This window comes from Tinamus guttatus, unplaced genomic scaffold (genome assembly GCF_059628265.1).
Source record: "Tinamus guttatus ecotype Peru unplaced genomic scaffold, ASM5962826v1 Tinamus_guttatus_pri_ptg000323l, whole genome shotgun sequence".
Classification (NCBI taxonomy): domain Eukaryota; kingdom Metazoa; phylum Chordata; class Aves; order Tinamiformes; family Tinamidae; genus Tinamus; species Tinamus guttatus.
Genome location: NW_028288857.1, coordinates 34,969 through 59,401, shown reverse-complemented (window position 1 = coordinate 59,401; position 24,433 = coordinate 34,969). Strand labels below are relative to the sequence as shown.

General features: G+C 56.8%; 1 protein-coding gene across 1 annotated transcript; it reads right to left on the bottom strand.

The window, feature by feature from the left end:
* Window positions 1-1,070: 1,070 nt before the first annotated feature.
* LOC148593907 (capping protein, Arp2/3 and myosin-I linker protein 2-like) lies at window positions 1,071-23,743 on the bottom strand. The gene is made up of 35 exons (XM_088529099.1): window positions 23,729-23,743; window positions 23,309-23,368; window positions 21,127-21,248; window positions 20,765-20,862; window positions 19,769-19,839; window positions 18,943-19,016; window positions 17,723-17,798; window positions 17,547-17,635; window positions 17,225-17,319; window positions 16,739-16,825; window positions 16,293-16,402; window positions 15,893-15,970; window positions 15,447-15,523; window positions 15,200-15,304; window positions 14,834-14,903; window positions 14,544-14,625; window positions 13,405-13,501; window positions 12,981-13,038; window positions 12,650-12,822; window positions 11,774-11,842; window positions 11,068-11,161; window positions 10,898-10,993; window positions 10,255-10,383; window positions 9,176-9,289; window positions 8,729-8,904; window positions 8,463-8,550; window positions 7,863-7,994; window positions 7,073-7,139; window positions 5,905-6,173; window positions 3,243-3,346; window positions 2,702-3,095; window positions 2,316-2,435; window positions 2,196-2,232; window positions 1,859-1,930; window positions 1,071-1,501 (listed from the first exon to the last, which is right to left on the bottom strand). Exons 1-35 carry the CDS (start codon window positions 23,741-23,743, stop codon window positions 1,071-1,073), a joined length of 4,029 nt encoding a protein of 1,342 aa, XP_088385225.1.
* Between the last annotated feature and the right edge of the window lie 690 nt (window positions 23,744-24,433).

Sequence of the window (24,433 nt, the reverse complement as noted above, 5' to 3'; positions counted from 1 at the left end):
GCTGTGCGCTTGCTTGCGGGGGTTTTTTGGAGACGGTGCAGCGACATGCAGTGCTCACAGTCCCAGGGCAGGCTCCCCCCTGCCTGCCCCTGGGCTTCTTTGGTCTAGGGTTGAGTCTTGCGCATTTGCACCAGTTTGTGCTGCGGCTTGGGGCTCCGCTCCTTTTGTCTCCGGGCTGGGCAGTGGCTCCTCTGGCGTGTCTCCGGTGCTGGCATCTGGAAAGGCCGTCAATGCTGCCATTAGCGGGGAGCTCTGCTTAGGAAAGGGCAGGTGAGTGCGGGGTCTCTGGCTGCCCTGCCTTACCCGTGGTGTCCGAGGATGGGCAGGGCTCACTGGGCGCCTCGGGCTCCGCAAGGGAGTTGCGTTTGTTCCTCCGTTTCAGCACAGGGGAGCGCCGCAGGCGAAGGGGGATCATTACATCTGGAGGGAAGGAGAAAAAACAGAGTGGGGCGTTTGGTAAGACAGCTGTGTGGTTGGGGCAGCCAGGCTTGAGCTCGGAAGGGAAGCAGGGAGAAGATGAGAGCTCAAGCAGGAGGAGTTGGTGCTCTGGGGACGGCACCCATGGGCCCAGATGTGCTGTTCTTGGATCACCTGCACCCCCATACATGCCCAGTGGGGATAAGGGCTTGTCCTGCCAGGGTAAAGCAGGGCCCTTGCTGCCATTATCTTTCCAACCATCCCACCGTGAGCCAGGGCTGTGAGGCTGTGTCGCTGCCTCTGCCTGTCTGGCTGAGCCGTCCTCCACTGCTGAGGATCGTCATCCAAGATGTCAACCTCCATCATCTAAGATGTCATCTCCACCCTGAGACAGCCTCTGCTTTGCTGCCTTTGCCCTTCAGGACTGACAGCTCATGTCTCCCCAAGCCCTGGGGCTGCCGCTTTGGCCCCCACTTACTCTCCAGCTCCGTCAGGCTCCCTGGCTCCCTGAGCTGGTCCTCGTGGATGGAGACAGCTCGGCGATTGGTCCCACTCAGCGCAGCCAGCCGGGGCGTCAGGCGCATGTCTGGAAAAGCCAGGAGGAGACGGTCCCTGCCACAGCCCTGTCGCAGTGCCCCCACGCCCCGAGAGCCTCAGCTGGCCCGGTCCAAGAAGCGCCCCAGCACTTGAAGTTTCGGTATCCCCCTTGCTCCCCGGGGCAGGGCAGGCTCGCGGCTCCACATCCTCCTGCCCTCTGCTCGCAAGCAGCCCTTACCTTCAGCGTTGGGCGCAGTTGGCGGGCCCGGGGCAGCGCTGCTGGCAGCCATGTCCCCCGCGCCGGGGCCCAGGCGATGTGGCGGCGCGGCAGGCGCGCTCCTGCCGAGGCGGGGCAGGCTGCCGCCCCAGGCCTCGCGGCCTGCTGCCTCCGCGCTCGCCTCAGCGCCGGGCAGCGAGCGCCGCGCCGCCTCTGCGCTCTTCCCCCTCAGCTCCGCGTTCAGCTGCTTCCCCAGCGCCTTCCAGGCTGGCCTGGCAGCGCCCATGCTGGGCTCTGACGGGGCGGCTGGGCTGCTCCGTAAGGAGGTGTCTGGGGGAAGAAAGGCAGAGCTGTGGATATCCCGCGCGTGGGGAATCCCCTCAGGCACCCCAAATCTGGCTCTGAGGAGGGCCAAGGAGCTCCGGGGTGGCACCCACCCACCTTCGGGACAGGGCAGGGGTGAACCTTGGTCCCCAGGGCCACCAGTGGGGCAGACAGCATGGGCTCATGTCTCCATCCACGTATGTAAGTGGCTGGATTGCCTTCTGCTAGGGCCAGCTCAAGGTGGGCACCCATGGGTGCAAGGTGTTGACTGCCAAACTCTGGCCCCTATAATGGTGCTAATGGTGGGGAAAGACCCAACTGCCCCCTCTTCAAGCCCATTCTGTGCCCCGGCAGCTGACCTACCTGTGGACACGGAGTGTGTGCGCACCTTCAGTGATGGGGGTGGCGAGTCTGCAGAGCTGTCCATAATGTCCCCTGCAAGCACAGGTCAGCATGAGTGTGTGGGGCAGGTCACCCCGTGCCCCCAGCACCTGTGGTGGTGATGAAACTGCAGTGGGGAAGCAACCCCAAGTGGGATGGGTGATGCTCGGCTAGGTTCCTGCTAGCTGCAGGATACAGGATGGGGCCAGGGGATGGGCCTGGCTGTGGTCCACGTATCTGGGAGCCCAAAGGACCCTACAGATGTTCTGCTGTGCCAAGGGTGGGTCAGGGCTGAGGGGGGGAGGACGCAGCACCTCACCATCGGAGCCGGCTTTCTTGATCTCGCTGTCCTTGTTCTGCAAGACAAAGACATGGAGTGAGGTGGAGCTCTGGCCACCATCTCCCCCTCCCTGGGTCCCTGAAGAATAGCTGATCCCACCTGCTGCTTCTTGTTCTCGGTGGCCAGGCCTTTTGTGACCCCCATGCGGTGCAGCATGAGGTGCACGCGCTGCTCAAAGGAGTTGGGCAGCTCCCCGTCGCTCTTCTCCAGGTGCCTCTTCTGCAGGGAAGACCAGGACAGGGAGTGAGGGAGGCAACACCTCCCCGATGGCTACCCCTGTGTGCAGTCCCTCATGGGCCCTGGCAGGGTCTGTGCCGACGTCAGACTCCCTGGGCATTGCTCAAGGAGCCCCATGTTCCTGCTCTCTTCTCCCTCTCAGCCATGGAGGGACTGCAGTCCCGTGCCCTGCCCCTGATGGCATCCAGCCCTGGTGCCATCATGGCCATCAGCGGCGGCAGCAGCCACCCAGTGTTGGAGTCGCTTACCTTGTCATGCCTGACCCCGAGCGCGTCCTCGTCCTCCCCGGACAGCAAAATGAGTGACTGGGACTTGCCCTCCCGTGAGTACTTGGGCCTGATCCTGCGGGCAGAGTCGGGAGTCTGGCTGTGCTCAGGCTCTGCCCGGGGCTCGGCGGCAAGGCCCCCTTCCTCGGACTTGCTCAGCGCCTCTCCTGCCTTGCTGGGGGCCCGCAAAATGTCACTGAGCATCGACCGGCGGCTTTTGGGGGCCGTGACACCCTCGGGCTCCTTCTCACACCTTGAGCCCCGGCTGGACTTGGGCTTCTTGAATGCAAAAAAGTTCCCAATTTTCTTCTTGAGGGTGCGAGAGCTGGAGGATGCTGGAAGGGTTGATCCAGGGCAGGGCTCCAGTGCTGCGGGGCTGGGGAGAGATGAGGCATTGGGAAATGTTAGGCCAGGGCTATGTTTGACCCAAGGACCCCATGCCAGCCCTAAGCCTCTCACACCACTGTCCATCCAGACCCTAATGGCTCATTCTCACCAGCAACCCCAGCCCTCCTCTGCTTACGGTAGTTCCTCTGTGATGAGCTTCTTGGTGAAGAAGTCCTCCAGGCCCTCGTCCACACGCGTGATGCTCCTGTCCTCACTGTTCTCACAGGACACAGGCTGCACCTGCAAACAAGCGGGGCGGGGTGGGGGCATCATCCAGGCCCAGGCCTGAGCATCTCCTCTACCTCCCACCTCCCAGGAGGCCACATGGGCAGGCAAAAATACACTGGTTGGTGAATATGCACCTTACATACATGTTCACACATGCTTCATGTGCTGGCACAGCCTGTCCCACACACGTGCCCATGCTTGTGGGTGCCAGCACAGGAAAGGGCCTGGAAACCCTTTGGGCTGGAAGGGCTGTCACCCTCCATGGACCAGGATATCTCCCTCCCCATAACCAGCTTTAAAGCCATCCCTTGGCCTTAAAGCCAAATCCAGGTGTTGTCATGCTGTGACTCAGTCAGGATCCCACGATGACTTGGCATGTTGCCATGCTCCCGGGACCCCTCCACCTCCCCAGCTTCTTGCCAGCCTTTCACATGGCCTGAGCAGCCACAGCAATTCCCCTGCTGCGGCCTGCTCGCCTTGGCATCGCCGCCCTCCACTGCGGGGCCAGGAGCATCCCATGCTGGGTGCTCCTGTTCAGCACTGAGCAGGAGGTCTGGTGCCCACACACTCGCTGGTGTCCATGTGTTGCTGGAGGTCCAGGTGACTCCGTAGCACGTCTCCAACCCTACTTTGAGACACACTGCGGCAAAACCTGCCTCTGCTCACCTTGCGGGCACTGAGCATCGTCAAGGACAGCCCTGGCCTGGTGTCAGAACTAACTCTTGCAAATGCTCTCCTACAACAGCTTGGTCACTCCTTGGCTCTTGCTGTGCCAGGCTCTGGGGCCACATGGAAAGGAAGACTTTGGCAGGGATATTTCCTTGGTTTGAGAACTGAGGAATAGACACTTAGGTTCCCTGCTCCTGATGGAGCAGGAGGCTGGAGGTCTAGGAAGGAACTATCCCTCGGGGCAGTGCAGGCTCCTTCTGTCCATCCGTCTGTCCAACACCGTCCACAGGCCAGGACACCCTGCTCCTTGGATGAGGTGGCCAGGCTTTGGGAGAGAAGCTGGGCTCTTCTCCTATGCACCACCCAACTCGAAGCACTGCTACAGTCCGAGTGAAGGAGCAACCACTCTGTGCCCGGCAGCAAAATGCTTCACGCTGCAGCCAGGCCTTCCTCTGCACTTGGGCACTCACGAGGCCCTGGCACAGGCTGCAGGGCGAGCGGTGGCTCCTGACTGACAAGAGGAAGGAACGTCTCTGTCAGTGGCATTTCAATCCATAATGACTTTTCATTACAGCTGGATTTATGCCGCTCAGGACCCATTCCAGCCATGCAATATCTGCTTTACCTGTCACATCGCATCCATCAAAGCCTCCCCTTGCCAAACACACCGACAGCATTCGGCAGCCCGTGTGCCTTTCCAGAGCACCCTGATGGAGTGGTCAGGGGCCTGGCTTGGCCTTTGGATTCTCCTTTGACAGCAGTGGTGCTATGTCCTAGTGGGACAGTGCTATGCCCTGGGCTGGCCACTACACAGTCTCCCAGCTGCAGAGAGACATGCCAAGGTGACACAGCCCGTGCCAGCCTGTGCCCAGGTAAGGCAGCCCTTGCTGCTTCCCCAGCCTCACCAGCGCCGAGGGGCTCCGAGCACGGGTCCCGGGCGAGGCAAGCGTTGCCAGGGACGTGTGCGCCAGGCCCTTCCGGCAGGACTCAGACAAGGGACAAGCCAGGCCACCTAACCGTGTCCCCGGCGGGTGGTTCTCCGGAGCATCCCACCCCAGCGCCCCTTGCCTGGAGCATGGGGGAGCCGCCTCCTCCTTCCAGGCCCTTCCAAGGGTGGGTGAAGGAGCAGGGATGGCTCAGACAGCAGCCAAAGGCCTCCGGCCTTTGCAAAGCCTCCACCAGGGCCCACACTGTCCCCCTCCAGCCTCTGCCTCTCCCAGGCCTGGTCTCCTCTCCGCATCCTGGTCCGACCGCATCCCAAAGTTACTTTTGGCTTCCAAAGCACATCCAGCAGGTTAGCAGCGTTGCTGCCTCCCTGCTCATATTCCAGCCGGGGCAAAGAGCTGGGATTAAATCCAGCCCTGCCCAGGTCAGCGGAGCCCAGGAGCCACCGCTGCCCTGACGTGTACAGCTCAGCCAAGGACCACGATAGCAGCCGCATTCACGTTTGACTGCCGGAGCTTCAGGCAGGGGCTGAGATGGCAAAGGATTTTTGAACCTTGGGAGAAAATTCAGCAATGGACAGCAGGAGATGGAGATGTTCACAGGCAGCTAAGCCCTCTGCACACAAACTGTTCTTTTCATGCCTGGATCTCACATTCCCCAGCTCTGCAGTACGCCAAATCCATCAGGAAGCAAAAGGAAGGACCCCGGAGACCCCCTCAAACAGCTGCCGGCTCCCCCCAGCTCCAAGGTGCACCCAGCAGGAGCTGGAGAGACTCAAACCAGCGGCGCTCTGCATATCTCCCACTGCTGCCTTGCAACAAATGCTGACTAACAGAATTCAACCCCCTGGAACGGTACCGGGGGGTGGGGGGGTGGAAAACAGGCAAACACACACAAAACCAACCCCTCGAGTTGGGAAAAAATAAAAATAACCAGAAAAATGAACCAAGTCTTACATTTGGCTTGCTCGGTGGCTGCTTGTGCCTGCGGTTGGGCCGGGGCCTGGCCTTGGTGCAGTGCTCCAGCTTGTCGCCGTGGGTCGGCAGGTCCATAAGGGCTGCGGTGTCGGGGGGCTGCGGGCGCCGGCCGCTCGCCGGCTCCGCATCCTTTGTGGCGGCGGGGCGTGCCGGCGGCGCGCTCAGTGCCGGCGGCGCCCGGTGCGCTCGCAGCCCGCTCGCCTCTCCGCTCGCCTCCCCGCTCGCTTGCAGCTCCAGCTCCGAGAGACCTGCGGGAAGCCCGGGCTGCGAAGGGCGAAGCGAAGGCGGCCGGCGGGGGACACGACGACCCCGAGCCTGGCGCGCGGCCGCCTTCGCTGCGGAGCTCACGCTGCGCCAGGCGGAGGGGGGGCCAGGCGGCCGCTCTGCCGCCGCGCGCTGGGGGAGAGCTTGCGCGTCAGCCCCGGGCAACCGCTTTGCAGCGAGCGCGGGGCCGCATCCTGCGATGTCGCGAGGGCTCCGGGAGGGCGGTTTTTTCCTTTTTTTGCTGGAGTCGGGGGGGGAGTGACGCAAGCGGCCCAAGAGGCGCCCTGACCCCGCGCAGGCGGCGCCGAGGCGGCGGGCACAGCTCGCAGCAAGGCCCGCGAGCCCCCGGCCAAGCACTCGGTTTTCTGCCACTCCCAGGGCGGCAGAGCCCTGATGCACCAGACTGAGGATGACCGTTGGTGTTTGGGGAGGATGGATGAGTGCGCAGCCAAGGAGCTGCTCCAGGACTGTCCCCAGTGGGTGGCTTCTTGGGCCATGCGGCTACACCAATTACATGTAACCTGGGCAGGGAGTGAGGACATGGTTGGGCTCAGCATGTCAGGGCATCCAGGGCAGGCACTAGGCACCTGGAGAGGATACGCTTGGTCTGGTCGGGCCTCAGCTTCTGCTGAAGCCTGGGAGCCCAAGGCCAAACAAGCAACATGGTACCCAGCACTGGGCCCGCTAGCACAGCAAGCTCTGAGCTCTCCACTTGCAGCAATCCCCAATGACCAGCTCTTGCCCCTCATCCTAGGTGTGTCCCGTGGCATCGTGACGCCCCAGTGGCAAGGAAACTGTCCCTGAGGACCTCGCTGCTGCAGGCTGCAAGGGATGCGCATGGCAGCAGCGCACAGGGGCCAGGAAGGCTGTGTGGCCACCTTACTTCTCATAGTTGGCGTGGGCCGGATGCTCCTGAAATGCTTGTTTTTCCTCCGCAGAGCCATCTTGTACTGCAGGGAGAGGAGGAGAAAGAGCCTGTTCGCAAAGCCAGCAGTGCTCTCACTGCCTGGTCACCGACAGGATGGAGGCGGATGGAGGCCACCATGGGGGACCAGTGTCTGCGAGCCACCTCCAGTCTTGAGCCTGCCACCAGCAGTGTCCTCTGTGACTGCCTGATCCAGCCAACCCTGGTCCTGTGCCTGTTGCAACCCCTCTGCCACCCTCAATGCCTAATGCTGGGCTCTCTCTTCTTGCTCCCACTCATCTTTAGCACCCAGCCAAAGCATCCTAGGCGCTGACCCTGCCTGAGCTGGGTGGCTTTCTGGCCATTTCCCCAATGCTGTGTGAGGGATGCAAGATCTGGGGGGCAAAAAAGCTGTTTTGGAAGACTGCTGTGTGACCCTGAGGTGGTGCCAGAGCCAGACAGAGCTGGTGGCACCACGGGTGAACCAGTTTCTTGGCTGAGCTAATTGCTTTAGCTTTGATCTGGCCTTAAGGTGGCAGGAGCGCCTGAGGGAGCTGCTCAAGCGCAGAGACACTAGTCTCTAAGGACAGCACTCTAATTTCAGCCGGTAAGGAGAATAAAAGCCCTTACATGTGGGCATCATGCAGCAGCAGGCTCGGGTGTCCGGCCACTGCCGCCTGCCATCAGACCTGATGCCTCCTGGTGTCACCAAGCCCTCGAGTAGCCGGGACACCGACACAGCACAGCCCAGCAGGGAGCAGAGCCCTACCTCTTCTGCGGCGAAGCCCTTCTCGGCGCTATCCAGAGGATTTCTGCCCCTCATCAGCGCAGTGACATCATCTTCAGTGGTCTCCAGCTGCAAGGACGGCAGGTCCAGCCCGTGCTTGAGGAGGCTCTCGGCCTAAACCATGAGGAAGCGTTCGAATCATTCCCTTGGCTGGGGTGCGCTCGCTGCCCCGTGAGCGCCGTGCTGCTCTGCTCCCTTCCCGTGCCCGAGATTTGTGAGCGGATTTAGGCCCGATTAGCCAGCTGCCGGTGCTGGCTGTGCCCTGGCGTGGCCGCCCTGCTCCAGCCTCCAGGAGAGCCCTGGTGCATGGGCGGCTGCTGCCCGGCTTCCTCCTGGCACCAGCCCCCTGCAACATGCCCTGCCGTGGGGCAGCTCCCGGACCTCAGCTGGGCTGGCGAGGAGCCATGGGGCATTAATCCTGCTGTGACGGCCGTGGGAGAGGATTACCTGGGAGTGGAAATCTTGCTGCTTTCCAGACAGCCAATCTGCAACCCCTGCGTTGGCTGGTGCCTGGGCAATGCCAGGACCTCCACCCCTCGTCCCCAGGAGGACCCACAAGGGCTGGTGCTTCCCGGCACTCACCAGCTTGCACTGGGCAGCACTCAGGTCTCCCAGCACGGCATCCACAACGCAGTCGGCCACAGCTGCTGTGACACACAGCTTGATTTCACTGGGAGCGGAGGGAGAGGTGTCAGAACCACCACGGACTAAGCAGCCCTGACAGCCCATCTTGTGGGTTGGCCACCAGAGGTGTCTCCATGTTCAGTGGGACATGTAGGGGTAAGGAGAGATTGAGCTGTGTGGCCACAGCAGCCCCAAGCAGAAAGGGGAGAAGTCACGTCACTCACTTCAGCTTGCTGAAGACATCGGTGACCATCTGGTCCAGGACAGAAGTGAGGTGGAGATGGTCCTGCAGGTAGATGCGCTCAGACATGGCATTGACCAGCTGTTCCCTGACTCCTCTCTTCTGTACCATGTCCGGGCAGAGGTTGTGCACTGTGTCCAGCACTGCCTGCATGATCGCCTGTGGCAGACCCAGAAGTTAGGGGGATGAAAAGGGAATTTTCTGCATCTTTTCTATCAGGATTCAAACGTTTTCCTAATTTGTCTTGGGAGATGTTTGGTACAGGGGGGATCTGGGTGATGGAGGTGATACAAAGAGCGCTGTTGGAGCGCACCGTGTGTCAGGCTGGCATCTTTTTGGCAGGACAGTGCCCACATCTAGGACTTCATCATCCCTTGGGCTGAAGCTGATGAGTGTCCCATGCCGCTGGGGGCTCCCAGCAGGCACCCACCTGGATTTCCCGGCTGCAAGCCTGCGACACTTCCTCCATGAGACACTCCATCTTATGCTGGAGCTTGCCGTTCTGGTATGGGGTGTTTCCTGATTCATACAGCAGAGGCAAAATCTGCAAGGGGAGGAGACAAGGTGTGGAGACACAAGGTGTGGAGGAGACAAGCAGCACACAGCAAGTTGCCTTTACTCTCCTTGGCCACGCATGGCGAGTCCTGGTCCATGGTTGCCCCATGGCAAGGCACTCCCTGAATTAGTTCGGGAGACCCAAGCATCTGGGCTGGGATTGGGCTCCCTGGCCTCGCTGCATTCTTCTCCTTGGCCTTTTAAATCCCACGAGAGGCCTTTCCTAACTCAGGAAGTTGATGAGCAACCCCTTTCTCACCCTGTTGCAGGGATGCATGCTCACCATGCACGACCATCTGTCCCCAAGATTTGGAGAACAGCGCCACGTCCCTGTAGAGCATCTTCACTGAGGTGTAGCCACCAGATGCTACCAGGACACGTGGCAGTGAGTGGGTGAGAGGCCCTCCTCTCCTTGTCTGTAGGAGCATCTCCCACCCTGCAAAGTCCCACTTGCTGTAGGTTGTGAAGTCAGTGCCAGCCCCACGCAAGCATGCTGTTGTGATGGTCTGCATCTGAAGCAGTTCTGCCCCAACCATGGCACCATGGCTCTTGGCCTCACCAGCTCATGTAGAGACTTTTGGACAGCTCCAAAGCCAGAGCATCCACAGCTCCCAAAGGAGGCTGGTGAAAGCAGGGCAATCTCCTTCCTGAAGAGGCTATACACTTCAGGATGAACGCACAGTTCCTAGGGAGGTTGCGCGTGTGAGAATTAGAACATTTGGGGCTTTTTTATAGAAGCTGTTTTTGAATATTTTGCAGGAGTTTAGCAGTGCAATGTACATCTGTAGCACTGATATTAATCTCAAAAATTCACTGCTTGTTAGTTAAATGTCATTAATAAATCAACACACTGCTTTGATCTTGGATTGAAGTCCCATAAGCAGAGTGCTTTTTTTTTCTCCTGTGATGCCAAGGGAAGGCAGCCCCAGTTTTCCTGGGGTGCAGCAGACTTACACTGACAGACAGGTTGGCGTTCCTGATGGCTTCCTCTGCGAAGAGGATGTCAGTCTCCACCTCCCTGCCCAGGCAGGAGCTGAGGACGTCAACGTGCTTCTGCACACTGAGGCAGATTTCGTTCACCATCTGGAGCACAGAGGAGATGCTGTCACACTCGATGCCTAAGCAGCACTGGAAGGCTCTGTCCTCTCTGTGATATCCCAGGAGGAGGAGGGGGACACATGGGTGCTGCCCCATCACGAGCCCCTGCAGGTAATTCTCCCCAAGGTTTTCTCTGCCTAGTGACCAGGGATACTGGACAGCAGGGATTTTCTTGCATGTGTTCAGCACATGAAGATGGAAAAACACTGTGCAGAAGGGGGATGAGCGGTGAGATATCTCAGCACTGAATTTGTTGCAGCAGAACGAAGAAGCCAGGATGGCTCCATGGGTATCTCAGCTCCATTCCCTCCTGCCCAGCCCTGCTCTCTTCTCCATGTCCCTCTATCCTGGGCTCAGAAGCAGCAGAGAGGTCTGTGCTGCTTGCAGGAGTCAGCATGAGCTCCCCGACATCTGCTTTGACGTCCTGCACTACCAAGATTACTCGCGCTGGAGCAGAGCAGCCATCGGTGCAGCGGGATGCGGCGCTTCGTGTTCTCACCTGTTCAGAGGAGGTGGTCAGGATGCCCTGCTGCAGTCGGAAGGTTTGGGTGGGCAGCGTGCGCCGCATTTGGTTCCTTGTCAAGCAGGACTGGATCTGCAGCACATAAACAGAGCCATGAGGAGGGGTCTTTGGCACCCCAGTCCTGCTCCCCAGCCCCCCAGTCCCACCTTGTGCACCGCCTCCTCTGTTTTCTCAGGGTTGCTCCGATACGCCTGCACCACGTCATTCATTGGCAGGGGCATGGACTTGAGGGTGTAGTTCCTGCGAGGCAATGGCACAGATGAGCGGTGGGGCAGTGGCACTGCCAGCATCTTTGCTGCAAGCAGACACCTATGTGGCATCTCCTGCCTTGCAGGGGCAGAGACTTGGGCATATCAGTCCCATGGTTTTATCACCACATAAAACATGTGCATGGGGAAAGCATTTCCCTGCTGACATAATCTAGTTTCCAGGGCTTTCAGGGATGGCTGAGCTCAAGCAGATGACCAAATCCCCAGGGAGTCTCAACAGGTCAACAATTTTTTCCATCTTTTGTAGACAGAAGAGAGTGGACTGCCCAGTTCTCACAAAAAGCATCGCTGTGTGTGGTTCAGAGTGAGAAAACACTGTGCTAGGTTGGGATACAGAGTGCCAGCACTCCTGGTGCAGCCTCTCAGTTCCTGTGGGAACCACAGCTCAGGAGCAACAGTTTCCCCTCTGGGTAAAACTTGACCCTACATCCTCTTAAGCAATGAAGGGGGAAATATGGCCATAACCAGAGCTGTGAGATGCACTTGCTGCATTTGGGGGGCCTGGGAATGGTGACGTCCTGCTGCTAAGGTCTCTCGTGCATGGTGGTAGCAGGTTAGGACAGCCAAGCTGCCCCTTCTCTACCTCTCCAAGGCCTGAGCCACCTCCAGGAGTCCGTGGCCAGTTGTATTGTTCCTGTCCCAAACCACGGTCCTGCAAAGAGGACAAGAGTGAGCTCTCTCCAGACCGACACCACATCCCATGTCAGTTCACCATGGGGGACACCAGCCTGCTCCCCAGGGAGGGACAGACTGTGGCATGTGGTTGCCAGGAGCTGGAGGGACCATGCCAAGCTGCACCAATCATGCAGGATAGCAGGAAATCTCAGCCAAGCTGAACCCACATGCCAGGAGGCAGGGAAACAGGGCTGAAAATCTTAACCTCATGATTCAAAACCTATAAACTTGCCCCATGCAGAAAGCTGCAGAGTAGCTGGATATCTGGAGGGAGCGCAGATAGGATGGCCCTTCTCCAACAGGCATCACTGCCAGCAGGGGCAGAGGTCCCATGGAGCAATGTCTCCAGCCGAGAGACCTTTCCCAACTCCCTGTCCCCTGCAGAAACCTCTGCCTTTCCTTTTCAGGCAGGATTTGGTAAAATAAATAAAAAAATAAGAATAAAGACATTTAAGGGACTGGAAACATCTCTCTGCCAAGGCCTGGGGCAGTGAGGCCAAAGTATGGATGAGCAGCGACCACAAGGCTCCATCTCCAGCATCCTGGGCTCATGGGAGCCTGGAAAAGAGCTGTCAAATGCTGGTGTGGAGCTGCCAAGGCATGGTCATAGCACCCAGCTGCTCTCTGGGAATGGCCAGGGTTGCAACTGTGGTCACAAGGAGCCACAATAAACCTTCTTCAATGGCACCAGCTTCACAATGGTGACCGTCATGTTGAGTTGACTGGGCACGGTGTGGACAGGGAGAGGATGCCCACAGGAAGAGGAGCTTGTGGCCACTGCTACCTGAGCTTTGTGTTGATTTGCAGGGCTTTGGCCAGCATTTTGGCACCGGTGTCTCCCATAGCATTGCCGCTGATGTCCAGCGCAGTGAGGCTGGTGTTACTGCCCAGGGCGCTGAGCAGGACATTGGTTCCCAGCTTGAGGCGTGACTCAGCCACGGACAATGACTGGAGAACCTGGAAGAGGGAAAAGGAGGGGGATGTGTCTGTCATGCCAAGCTGGACAATGTCCCTTGAGCAGAGCTTGCAGAGAGTCATGGTGGTTGGTGAGAGGCAGTGCATGGGTGGGATGGCTGGAGCAGGTAAGGGCCCCAGGGATAGCAGGAGGTACTTACACAGTCATCTTCCTGGGTGATCTGGACAATGCGGTGCAGGACATCCAACAGCCCATCTCTGCAGGAGAGGCAGATAGCTATGCATGCATTCCAGTACCATGTACCCCCAGAAGATCATGGACAGCTGCCAAAGCACAACCCTCCTGCCTTTGCTGAAGGCACCAGACACATCAGCCTCCTGCCTGCCCACATTTCAAGAGGCTGCAACCTGTGTCTGTGATGCCTGCACTGCAGCAAGGACTGGGTCAGGAGCAGGTGACAGTCCCCTCATGAGTTGCTGATACAACAGAGCAGGCAAGCTTCCGAGAGAAGACAAGGCAATCCCTGGCATTCCTGATTGGCCCAGGGGTCAAGTGGAGAGAGAGAGAAGTGAGGTGGACGCGGTGCTAAGACCTGGGGACAAAGTGCTACAGGTTGCACTTACTTGGATTTGATGTTGAAGTTTTTCCCCAAAGAGACATGCCTAATGGACTTGCTTCTGCCAATGGACAGCACCAGTGTCACCATATCAGAGTCAAAACCTGTGAGAGACGAGCGCAATAGTGAGACACCCAGTAGGATGCTCTGAGTGGTCCAGACGTCAAAGGGCTGGAGAGTGGTTTACAGCGCACTCTGTACCTCGCTCTTCCCACTACTCCAATGTCGCAGGGCAAGAGGCACCCAAGATCTGCGGGGCAAAGCCCAAGAGGATATAACTCCAAGAGGAATTTTCTCCCAGGCCACCACCACAGATTTTCTTTGACTGCCTCTGTACACCCATAGAGATGAAGCTGTCCCTGGTATCCCCCTCCTCCATGGAACCAGCAGGCTCCAGCTCACCAGAGAAATGGATGGTATGCAAAAATACTACAAGAGCAGCTTGATCTCTGCAGAACTGGTAGTGCCCTGGCTAATGTTTTAGGGGCATATGCCTTTTCCTCCCAGTGAAGAAAATGACTGCTCTTATTAAGTGAAGCAGAAAAATCTGCAGTGCTGGAGATCTACTGGACAACATACAGCTCTTATGCATTCCCTGTGTCTCCAGCACAGGGTTGATGTCTGGGGAAAAGCAAAATAAAATTACATTTTGGAAGAGGTTGGCCAGAGAGTTTTGGAAGCCAACAAGCTTTTGGAGCATTTGTGAGCCAGAGAAAACATGAGCTGATTTTGCAGGACCCTGATATTTAGAAGAGAGTACCTCAAGATCATGATCAGTTAAGTGTTACCAAACAACATCAGCAGCATCTCATATACTTTCCTCATTACCCCCACCCTATCAGCATATCATTTTTATATTGATATCTGTGTGTAACTGGTGGTATCTTCACCCCAAGGTGGGTGCACACTTGTTGTACAGCACAGCCAGGCAAGGGTACAGGTCAGCAATGATGCAAAAGTGCCAAGACTCTTTCTGACAGACTGGTGTGACCCTACTCGTCTCTCCAAAGCTGCTCCATCTCCCTGGGGGCTCCTACAAGCTCAGGAGATGCTGGGTCTGAGTCAGCCTCTGCTGAACACCCTGAGGCAGCCATGCCTGTGGATGAAAGAGATTGCTCTGCTGGGTGAGGAAAAAATATGACCTACCGTTGTCGGACAGATCTAGGTCACTGACAGAACTGGCATCAGAGATGAGATCTTGGATGACTTGGGCCCCCGCTGATCTCAGCTTAGAAGAGAGAAACACATCAGTACAAGAGGAGGCACCGAGTCCTGCAAGGAAAGCAGGTGGACAGGGGATGGACCTTCCCATGTCTCCTGCCATGGCCTCTCCACCTCAGGGATGCACATCCCTAGGTAGGCTAGACAGTACCCTGGCAGGAGACTGCGCCTCATGCAGCTCATGGATGCTCACCATGCACAAGCTATCCCCTCACCTCACAGCTGCTAAGATCCAGGTGCAGGTCACTGATGCAACTGTTGTACGCCAGTCCTTGCAATAAAGCTCTGGAAAAGTCACCAAAGGCATTGGCTAGAGCAACATGGGGACCACCAGCCTCTGTGGGCTGCCGCGTGGGATAAGGGGGATAGGGAAAGGGTTGTTTCCCAGCAGGCATCCCCTTCTAATGCAAAGCCCTAAGCCAGGTCGCACTGGACAGCACTTGCCCATAATCTGTCCCCATCACTGGCAGAGCCTCTCCATCATCCTGCTGAGCCATTGCAAGGATAACAGGGGTGGCTCAGGCCCTAGAGCTGGACTCCGCATAGCTGGATGTCTTGCCAACTTGCTGCTCCCACCTTACCTTACAGCATCTGGAGGCAGCTTGGTACCTGCCAGGGAGATATGCCTGAGGGCACAGGCCTTGCTGAAAAATTGCTTGATGGCAGGAGAGACATCTTTTACCCTCCTGCAAGGAAAGACACAAAATAGTATCATCTCTTGTGCACGCCTGAAGCCACCCTGGCTGCCACTGTCTCCGGAAATGCCAGGCAGTCATTGCTGACTGGAGACATGGCCAAGAGCCCCTTCATTTCATGTGCTGAGCTTACTTGTGTGAATACACATTTTTTGAGAGATCCAGATGGACAAGGTTGGTGCAGCATCCATGGGCCAATGCTCCAAAGAGCTGCAGGGGGTGATAAGTTCAGACACGTTAGGCAGCACCACGACAGCTCAAGCACCCCAGACCCAAAAAGGGACAGTGATGATGATGGAGGAGACCCTAAGGCAGTGATCTGTCATGGCAGGGCTGCTGGGTCCCACCATTGCAACCTGCTCCCTTCTGTCTCCTGGCAAAGCAGGTGCCTCCCAGCCCACCCTGGCCATGGGATGCAGGACAGCACATTGCTGAGCTGGCTGCCATCATATCCCTGTCCCTGGGCAGCCCCGTGTCACACATGATGCAACTCGAAGACTGAGAACACATAGTGGGCTGTGGTAGTTTCTACAGCTGGTCACCAGCCACTGCCTGGGGTCCCCTTGCTTGAGTACTTACAGTGTCTAAGGAGCAGTCAGTGCCAGACAGGCTGAGGTGGGAGAGGGAGCCGCAGTGGCAGAGCAGGCTCTGCAAACTCTGTGGGGAGAGAGGGCTCAGCAGTCTGCCCAGGACCCCTGGTATCCACCCTAGGTCATCCCAGCCACCCTGGCCAGCCTCCTCCCTTCCGATTGAGAAGGAGAAGTGAAGATGCTGACAAAATCACACAGCGACCCACACCCCATGCATGGGCCATTTGGTCCCCAGGGTGTCTCCTGGCTCAAGACAGATGGACCAAGGCCAGCCCTGCCTGTCCTCTGGTCGAAGCAGCAAGGCCGCCAGAGGAAGGAGGGTGTGCCCATGTGTGCAGGGGATGGTCTATCCCACAAGGTCAGAGTGGTGACCAGCCCAGAGCACTCACGCTAGTGTCATCCAAGGCCAGGGTGCCGGGGTTTCCAGAGAGGTCCAAGTGCCGGAGGGAAGAGCCGATGACTTCGTTAGCTGCTAGGGCCTGGCACAAAGTGCTCATTCCTGCTCAAGGGGAGACCAAAGAGACAGATGCCCACAGGTCTCGGACAGAGCCCATCCCTGCACTGTGAAGAGCCACACAGCAGGGAAAGAGAAAATTTCCTACATCCAGGGCAGCAGGACATTGTGCCCTCATATATGTCCCACCCAAGGCATCCCTGAGGGACTGTTCCTTCTCCTCATTCCTTGTCACCCTGTGCACCCAGGGTGCCATGCCCAGTGAGGCACTGCAACATCATTTTGGTGCCAGCCTGGCCCCTCCAAGCCACGAGTGCTGTGAATGGAGTCTCTGTGCCTGGCCTCCCACCTGGGACCCGAAGTGTGGTCTCAGGGCTGTACCTTTAGCGGTGAGTGACGTCCTGGCCAGGTTGAGGCTCTGCAGGCCTTTGGGCCTCTTCTCCAAGTGCCGGCTGAAGGCAATTATCCCTGATGAAACAGAAGGCCCTGAGCAGCCATGACAGCACAGATGGGTGTATGCTCCACCCTCAGCTATCGTCCCCACAGTGCAGGGCAGCTGAGCTGCTTGCTGCAGGCACAGCAACACAGATGGGTGTCTTGGGCTGCTGGAAAGCTCAAGGGCTGGGAGCTGTGGAAGGAGGCTGTGGGTTGCTCCAGCCTGCACAGAGAATTAGGGGTTGAGAGCAGAGCCAGCTTGTTCCCGTTGCTGCTCCCCGCTGGTGCTTCCAGGAAGGGAGCTGCCTTTGCCCAGCTGCCAAAGGGACACGGATGCAGGGAAAGAGATGAAGGGAAGTCCCAGGACAGGAGAATAAACAACAATTTATATGAGCTTAAACTCATCCGTGACATGGCGGGAGAACGGGGTACCTCTGTCTTCCAGCTGGTTGCCAGCAAGATTGATGGTGTGTAGCATGGAGTCAGGATGTCTGCTGAGTGCCTGGGCCATCCTCTGAGCAAAGTCACTGAAGAGAGAAGGGCATATGGATAAGCTGGGCTACATTGCACTGTGCATGCAGAGACACCTATAGATTCAAAATTGACAAAAATTTTTGCTGTTTTAACATTTTGGGGACATAATCAGCTAAATAGCTGGAGGTTGAGGAAGCTCCCTGTACTGGCAATTATCTGTCACTGTCCAGGCTGCATCAATAGAACAGAATACACTCAGAAAAGCAACACGTTTCCTTACGCTTTTAGCCCACTGTTTTCCAGCACCAGCTCTTCCAGTTTCACTGATTTGCTCAGCATATACAGGAGTTGCTCTGAAACCTCCAGGTTCTGCAGATAAAGAAAGCTCATCTGAGAGCCTGGGCATCCCCCGGGGCACAGCTCCAGCAGGACCTGAGCCGCGTGATAGGCGCTCACCAGTCTGAAGTCCTTGCAGTAGAGTCTTGTGAACCACAGGTTGAAGGACAAGGCAGCAACACTCAGTGCCACATCCCTGCAGGGTGACAAGGATAAGGCAGTCAGAGGCCAGGCTGAGAGTGGCTGCCCACAACCACCCCTGGAGCCTGCAAACCAAACTGGTGCACAACCACAACAGCTTTGGTGTGCACTGCCACCACCACCCAGGTCATACCCCACAACAGTGCACAAACACAGTGTCCACCAGGACTGAGCAGCCAAGGCATTTTTCAGAGAAGACCTGTGAGTTTAGAGCACCTTAAGAACAGAGCTCCTTTTTTTTCCAGATTGATTTTTCTGTTCCCTGGCAGAAACAATCGAAAATGTGGATGTCCCGGTCAGGATGTCCATTTTTGTTTTGAACTCACTTTCATTTCAAGAACAACACATGTGCTTGACTGAATAGAAAGTTGCTTTGTGACTTTCTGGTCCAAATAAATATCCATAAATGTCCCCATTCAAGTGGTCCTAATACAGATCACCCATTCCCCAAAACAAAAAGCCCAGACTTTTGATTTACTCTTTCCCAGGCGGCAGATGAGAGCCTGGCCAGCTGCCCTACCCTTCAGATAAACCTTTGCTCCTTTTTTCTAAGGCCACATCTCTGGATATGTCTGTATCTGTCTAGATATGTCTAAATACGTGAGTATGGATCGGGTTGGAGGCCTCAGCTGGTGGGAAGAGCTGCTAGGGCAACCTGAGCCCAAGGCTCTGGGCACAGCCTGAGCTCATCACCTCATTTGGAGGCTAAAACCCCATAGCAGCTCTCTGGGGCACTGGCAGGGCTACAGCCTGGAGGGGAGGCAGAGAAATGTAAATTTTTTGCAGCTGTTAGCAGAGCTGGCTGTTTTGCATAGGGAAACACCTGACAGACACAAGCTGTGACCGACATGGCCTTCAGTTTTCACCTGCTTAACTGATTCTTGGGGTTATGAAAGTGCTAAAAACAGATAGGGAAGTGTCCCTGGCCTGCAGCCAGCAGGGCATGAACCTACCATCCTTGGAGCAAGTAAAGAGATAAAAACCACCAGCATGAGAATGGAAAAGCACTGTGCCACGCACAAGCTCCTGCCATGGACAGGAAGGAAGGGGACAAGGGCTGGCGCGTGCAGGGCAGCAGGGCCAGGGTGCCTGGGGTGCTCCTGCCTTGGTGACGCCTGTGGCCGGGCTGAATGACTCACCGGCTCTCCAGGTGGCTGAAATCCAGCAGGTTGAACTCCCGGCAGTCTTGGCTGTGGTAGATGTTGTCCACATCCTGCCAGACAGATTAGATAGGCAGGGCTCAGTGCCAGGAAGGGCTTCAGCACCTGCTGCCATGCCTGGCAAGCTGAGTCATTAGTGGAAGGAGCTACATTTTGCCCCAAGGCCGATTCCTTGAGGACCCTCATCCATGTACCCATTTCCCACAGCCCTCAAAAGCCTAGGCAGATGCCGGGAGCCTCATGTCTGAATGCACAGCCCGAAACCTTCCTAGGGACAGAGGCAACAAAGCGTATGTCCCATACTGGTACTACTGTTCCCCAGGCTGTGGTGGCTCCTTGACCCCTCCTCTGCAAACTGGTCAGTAGAAGCCAACGAATCCCCTCTGTGTGGGAATATGTGGTGGAGACAAGGGCCTGGAAAGATGTGTGTTCAAGTCAGCTGATGTCCCACAGGAGAAGGAGGACACACTATCTTGTTGGGGCTGTGGAGCTTATACGTCAGCCTGAGAAGCTTCCTGGTCCAAAGTACCTCATCCTCCCTTGCACTTCATTCTACCTCATCAAAGAGAAGGGAGCACTCAAGGATGTAAAACTGTTGTTCCCAGCCCCAGGATGCTCCCATTACCCCAGGATACTCCTTGCCCTTGAGATATTCCCAGCCCTGGGATGTATCCAGGCCCTTATATATTCCCAGCACCCCGGATGCCTCTGCTCCTGGGATAGCTGTGCGTGGAGGCACCAGTGAGCATCCCGCTTCCCTGCCCTCCCAACAGCCTGCTCCTTTCTGCAGCATGGAGCAGCTTACCCACTGGATCTCCTCGCGGAAGGTAAAGCCGTTGTAGTCGCACAGAGCAGCATATGTCTCTGAGAACCCACCTGCAAAGAGAAGGCAGTAGTGATGGCCTGGTGAGCAGACCTCCCCAGAGGAGCACAGAGGAGACCGCTGAGGGAGGCAGAAAGCAAAAAGGGGAAGGCAGAGGCTCTCCCTGCCCTCCTCAAAGGGGCTGCAGAATCCCTCTTGGTCCACAGCCCTGCCAAAAGGGACTGCACGATTCATGGAACTGAGGCAGCATTTCCCCTCCTGTCACCAGATCCGTGCAGGAGATCCTAGCTCCTCTTGCCTGTTCTCTCTCATCACCCCTTCACTAAGAGTTTTTTTTTTTTTTTTTCCTCCCATACAGACCCAGTGGTTACAGCCACAGTAGCCCTCCCCAGCACATTGCTGTGGCCTCCTCATTATGGCTTCCCATGCTCCTCCCAATCTGTGGGACTTGGGCACAGTCCGCCTCTCCAGTGTGTCCATCAGCATCTCAGCTCCAGACTTGTGCCACCACCCCACAGAATCCAGGATCCAATTTCCATGCTATAACAACATCTCTCCAGATTCAGAAATAAGATGCCAGGCAAGTTGTGTTGCCATGGTGATGGCAGAGCTATGCCAGGACTGTGTCTTTTTAGCAACCACCCCTCTTTCCAGCTTATGTTGGCCTAATTCTGGTCCAAACAACTAGGACCCGGGCTTGGTGTTGTAGACAGGAGCTTCTATGGCTGTGGATCCTCATGGGTGGATGCATCCTGATGGTGCATACCCATGTAGCTGCACACCTTCTTTCCAGGAAGCTGCAACCCCTCCAGACTGCCAGATAGGCTCCTTACTTGCACCTCGTTCCTACTCCATGAGATGGGGCACACTGGTGATGACTGTGTGGCTGGAAATGGGGGATGTTGGGCTGTGACAGATCTCCGAGGTGCTCCAGCCCTCCTGCCCGTCTGGTGTGTGTGCAGGGAGAGCGACACTTACCGCAGGGCCCTTGGTTGCTCTGCAGCATTTCCTCCAGGGAGTCTGTGATCCTCCGGATCCTCTCGTACACATCAGGCGGTGAGTTCTTGAGCAGTATTCTGGAGGAAGGATCAGGGAACAGGCTGGGAGAAAATCATCCCCATCCCAGTATATGCCTAGCTATAACCCATATGCTAGGCCCAGATATACTCTTCCCAATGTGATCAGAGAACCAGGAACATCTGGCCTCCATCAGCATGGTTTCCTTTTGCTGGACTCCCAACCTGTTTTTTGCCTCTGTCTGAGCAAAGGATGGTTCCTCCAAGCTGACATGAGCCCTCCAGTTCCTACATGACAACCCCTGAGGACTACGGGACCCTTACCCAAGGGATGAGTCTGGAAAGACCTTCTTAAGTGACATGGTGACATGGACGACAACTTGCTCCAAATCATCAGATGACATAAGCCGGAAGGCATAATAAGATGTATCTGTTTCTATGGTAACCTGCAGAGGCCAAAGGATGGGAGACATCTGAGAAAGCTGGCAACGTGCAGCATCCCCAAAGCTGCAGTCATGACACCAACAGCAAATGGCCAGACGCTGCCAGGGCCACACTCTTGCTGCAGGAGTCCAACCTCTGCAGCTGCAACTGCAGCCAGAGTGCTGGAAGCGCAGGTAAGGTGGAGAGTAACAGGAATTTAGGACAAAATACAGTAAAGATATTGCGGTGTGCCAGAATAAAACATTAACACCCCCCTCCTCTGCCTCCACCCCCACAGAATTAAATAAGGTAACGCAAAAGCAGCCCCAACCAGAGAGGGCGAGAAGAGCCTCTGCTTGCAGCAGCCACAGCAACAACTATAGGATGATGCCAGCTTAAGGCTCATGGTTTCCTGGTGATTAGGAAGACGCAGAAGAATCGCTAGCAGCCTGTCCTTTTCTTGCCAAGAGCTTTAGGGATTGAAATGACCAAGATAGACCCAGTTTGGCAATGACTGCAGTGCTTGAACCTGCTCATACTCAACAAAATCTCCCTCCACCCTCAGAACTGCCTCCAGATCAGTTCTGCCCCTCACTGTCCTGGCAGAGAAAACCTTTTTGCTCCTGCAAAACTGGAAAACCTGGATGCAGCTGAGGAGACGGCAGAGCAGAAGTGCCTGGGGGGCTGTGGACGCATCCCTAGCACAAGCAGTGGGCAGGCACAGCGCACAGAAGCAGCTGGCTGGCTGTGTCTGTTGTGCCCAGCAAAGCCCCAGCCAGCTTGCTGCATTACGCAGCCTCCATGAAGGTTTCCTCCCTGAATTTGTCTCGTTGGGTTTTGAGGCTTTTTTAGCTCTTGGCTCCCACAAAAATCCCATGGCAACACATTCCCCAATTTAATTACATGCTGATTGAGATGTAGGAGGGAGATGACAGTTATCTGCATAAAGACGCAGCTTCTTTTTGGAGACGGGGCACCACGTGCAACTGCAGGGCCCATCTCTGCCTGTCCCAGTCTGGCAGGTGAAGAACCTCTAGAACTCTCCTAAAGCCTCAGGGCAGTCAGATGGCCTCAGAGGGAAGCCGATGTTGTGAACTTAGATGTTTTTTCCACTGCCCCATCCTGGACATCACTCGGTCCTGCTCGCAGCCTCGGAGCCCTCCTCCTCAGGATGCTCCTCTGCTCCTGGCATCCCTTCCCAGGATGGACAGGCGCCGGCTTTCCCGCTCTGCAGTCTACAATCATCCCATTCCCAGCCCCGGATGCTCTGCTGTCTAGAGGCTCCTGGCTTCCCCTTCTGCTCTCCCTGCCTTTCTCCTCTTTAACCCTGCGCTCCTGCCTGCTCTGAGCAAAGCGCAACTCAGAGACACAGCCTGCTCCTAAGAGGATTGTCTCTCTAACGTCAAGCAGCAGCAGCCCTAGTTACAAGTCAGGGCTCTCACTGGTGATGGTGCTTTAATGAGCAAAAGCAAGAGGCTAACGGAGCCTGCAGCCTTGGCTGCAGCTGACACCTCCAATTTGGGACACTCCATTCCTCTCCTCCATGGTTTGCTACCCCTGCCGTGCATGCATACCTTGCTGTTAAGAGGATTACAGAGGTTTAAAACACCTTCCTGCTAAATTTGGCTTTGCCTGGGTAAGCCAGGCACAGTTGATCACCTCATCCCTGCTGAGCAGGAGATGTCACCCGAATGCTGAAGAAGGCAGGTGCTGCCTCTGGTGGCTCTGCAGCGCGCATGGCCGTGTCTGCAGAAGGAGCGTGGGTGCAGACCCCGCGCTCCCCGCTCTGCACCCCTGAGCACCTCCCTCTTCTCTGGGCAACAGCATGGGCAAAGCCCTAAGAGGATTTCTTTGGAGGTGGCAAAAGGACAAATATGCTGGGAAGCTCCCAAAGCTCTGCGGTGGTGACCCCCAACATAAGATGAGTGGGAAATGACCTCCCCACTCCCGTCTCAGCAGCAGGCTCAAGGCCAGGGATTGCAATGGGGAGAGACGGGCAGGACATGCCTTGGCACTCCAGGTACCGACGTGCCCGACACAGGAGCTGCTCAGAGTGGGGGCTTTCCCAAGGGGTGCCACTCACCAAGCTGGGCTCTTGCGCTGTCATCTCCCGCACCTCTAGGAAGCTGAAGCTGCTGTGCACCTGGTGGCAGAGAAGGGCTGGATCAGCCACAGCACAGGCACACATGCTCTGCCTCATGACCACCCAGGGCAGTGCTTGGCCACAGCTTCTCCCTGCACTTGGCTGGAGCCCTCCAGCCCCAAACCCTTAACCTGAGTGCCAGTGACCTGTTTTGAGCCTCCTGCCCCCATCTGCAGCCCCCAATGTTGCTACATGCTGGAGACAAACCCCATAGACAAGCCATGCTCCCAGGAGAAATTCAGACCTCTGGTCCCACTGCTCAGGGTACTTTGGCCTTGCACTGGTGTCCCAAGGTAGTGAGCAGGGCCCTCCTGGGAGCAGCGGGGCTCTGCTGTGGAGCAGAAGGACTCCAACACTTACCCTCACTGGCAGCATTGCCAGCAGCACGTAGGCTCGCCAGGGGGTCAGCACCTAGGCAGGAGAAACCACGGTGACAGGGGACTGGGTGACACAGGAGCTGCCATCCTGCTCAGACTGGTCCGCCCAGTCAACAGCTGAACAGGACGGCAGCTCCTGCGTCACTCAGGGCCTTCTCAGTTCAGGTGGGTAGACGCTGCGTCCTCTGTACACTGTGGATTTGGGACCCTGAGCGAGCTCAGGCTAATAGCAAAGGGACAGAGTGATGGACCCTGCACATACCAAGACGTAGTCGTCGTACTTGGATTTCACCTGCAGTTGGACTGTCTTGACCAGGAGGATCTTCTTCGTGCCCAGGAAGGCAGCGATGCCCTCTGAAAAGACCGAGGTCCAGTGTGACTCATCTGTCTGAAGCTAGGAGTCACACTTGGTCCTTTTACTGTGTGCTTGTGATCTGCAGCCCGGGAGGGTGCATGGCACAACGTGCCCAAGATGATTCCCCTGTTACCCCAAGCACATCCAGAACTTGCCACTCCCATGCCAAGAGGGAGGACTCAAGGCTAAGGGGAGAGGAATGGGATCTAGCCATGCATACCCCTCTGCGGAGAAGGTAAACATGTGGCTGCAGCTCTACTAAATCACAGCAGCAGCCTGAGCAATCCTATGACATGACACAAACCTCCTCCTTGCCAAGGGGGGGCATCCCCC

Excerpts from the sequence above, each read along its gene's own strand:
- LOC148593907 (XM_088529099.1), bottom strand. Across the intron at positions 15,524-15,892 it reads CTGACTGCTCCTTAGACACT|CTCTTTGGAGCATTGGCCCA; the intron begins GTAAGTACTCAA and ends CACCCCCTGCAG. Across the intron at positions 1,931-2,195 it reads CAAGAAAGCCGGCTCCGATG|GGGACATTATGGACAGCTCT; the intron begins GTGAGGTGCTGC and ends CTGTGCTTGCAG.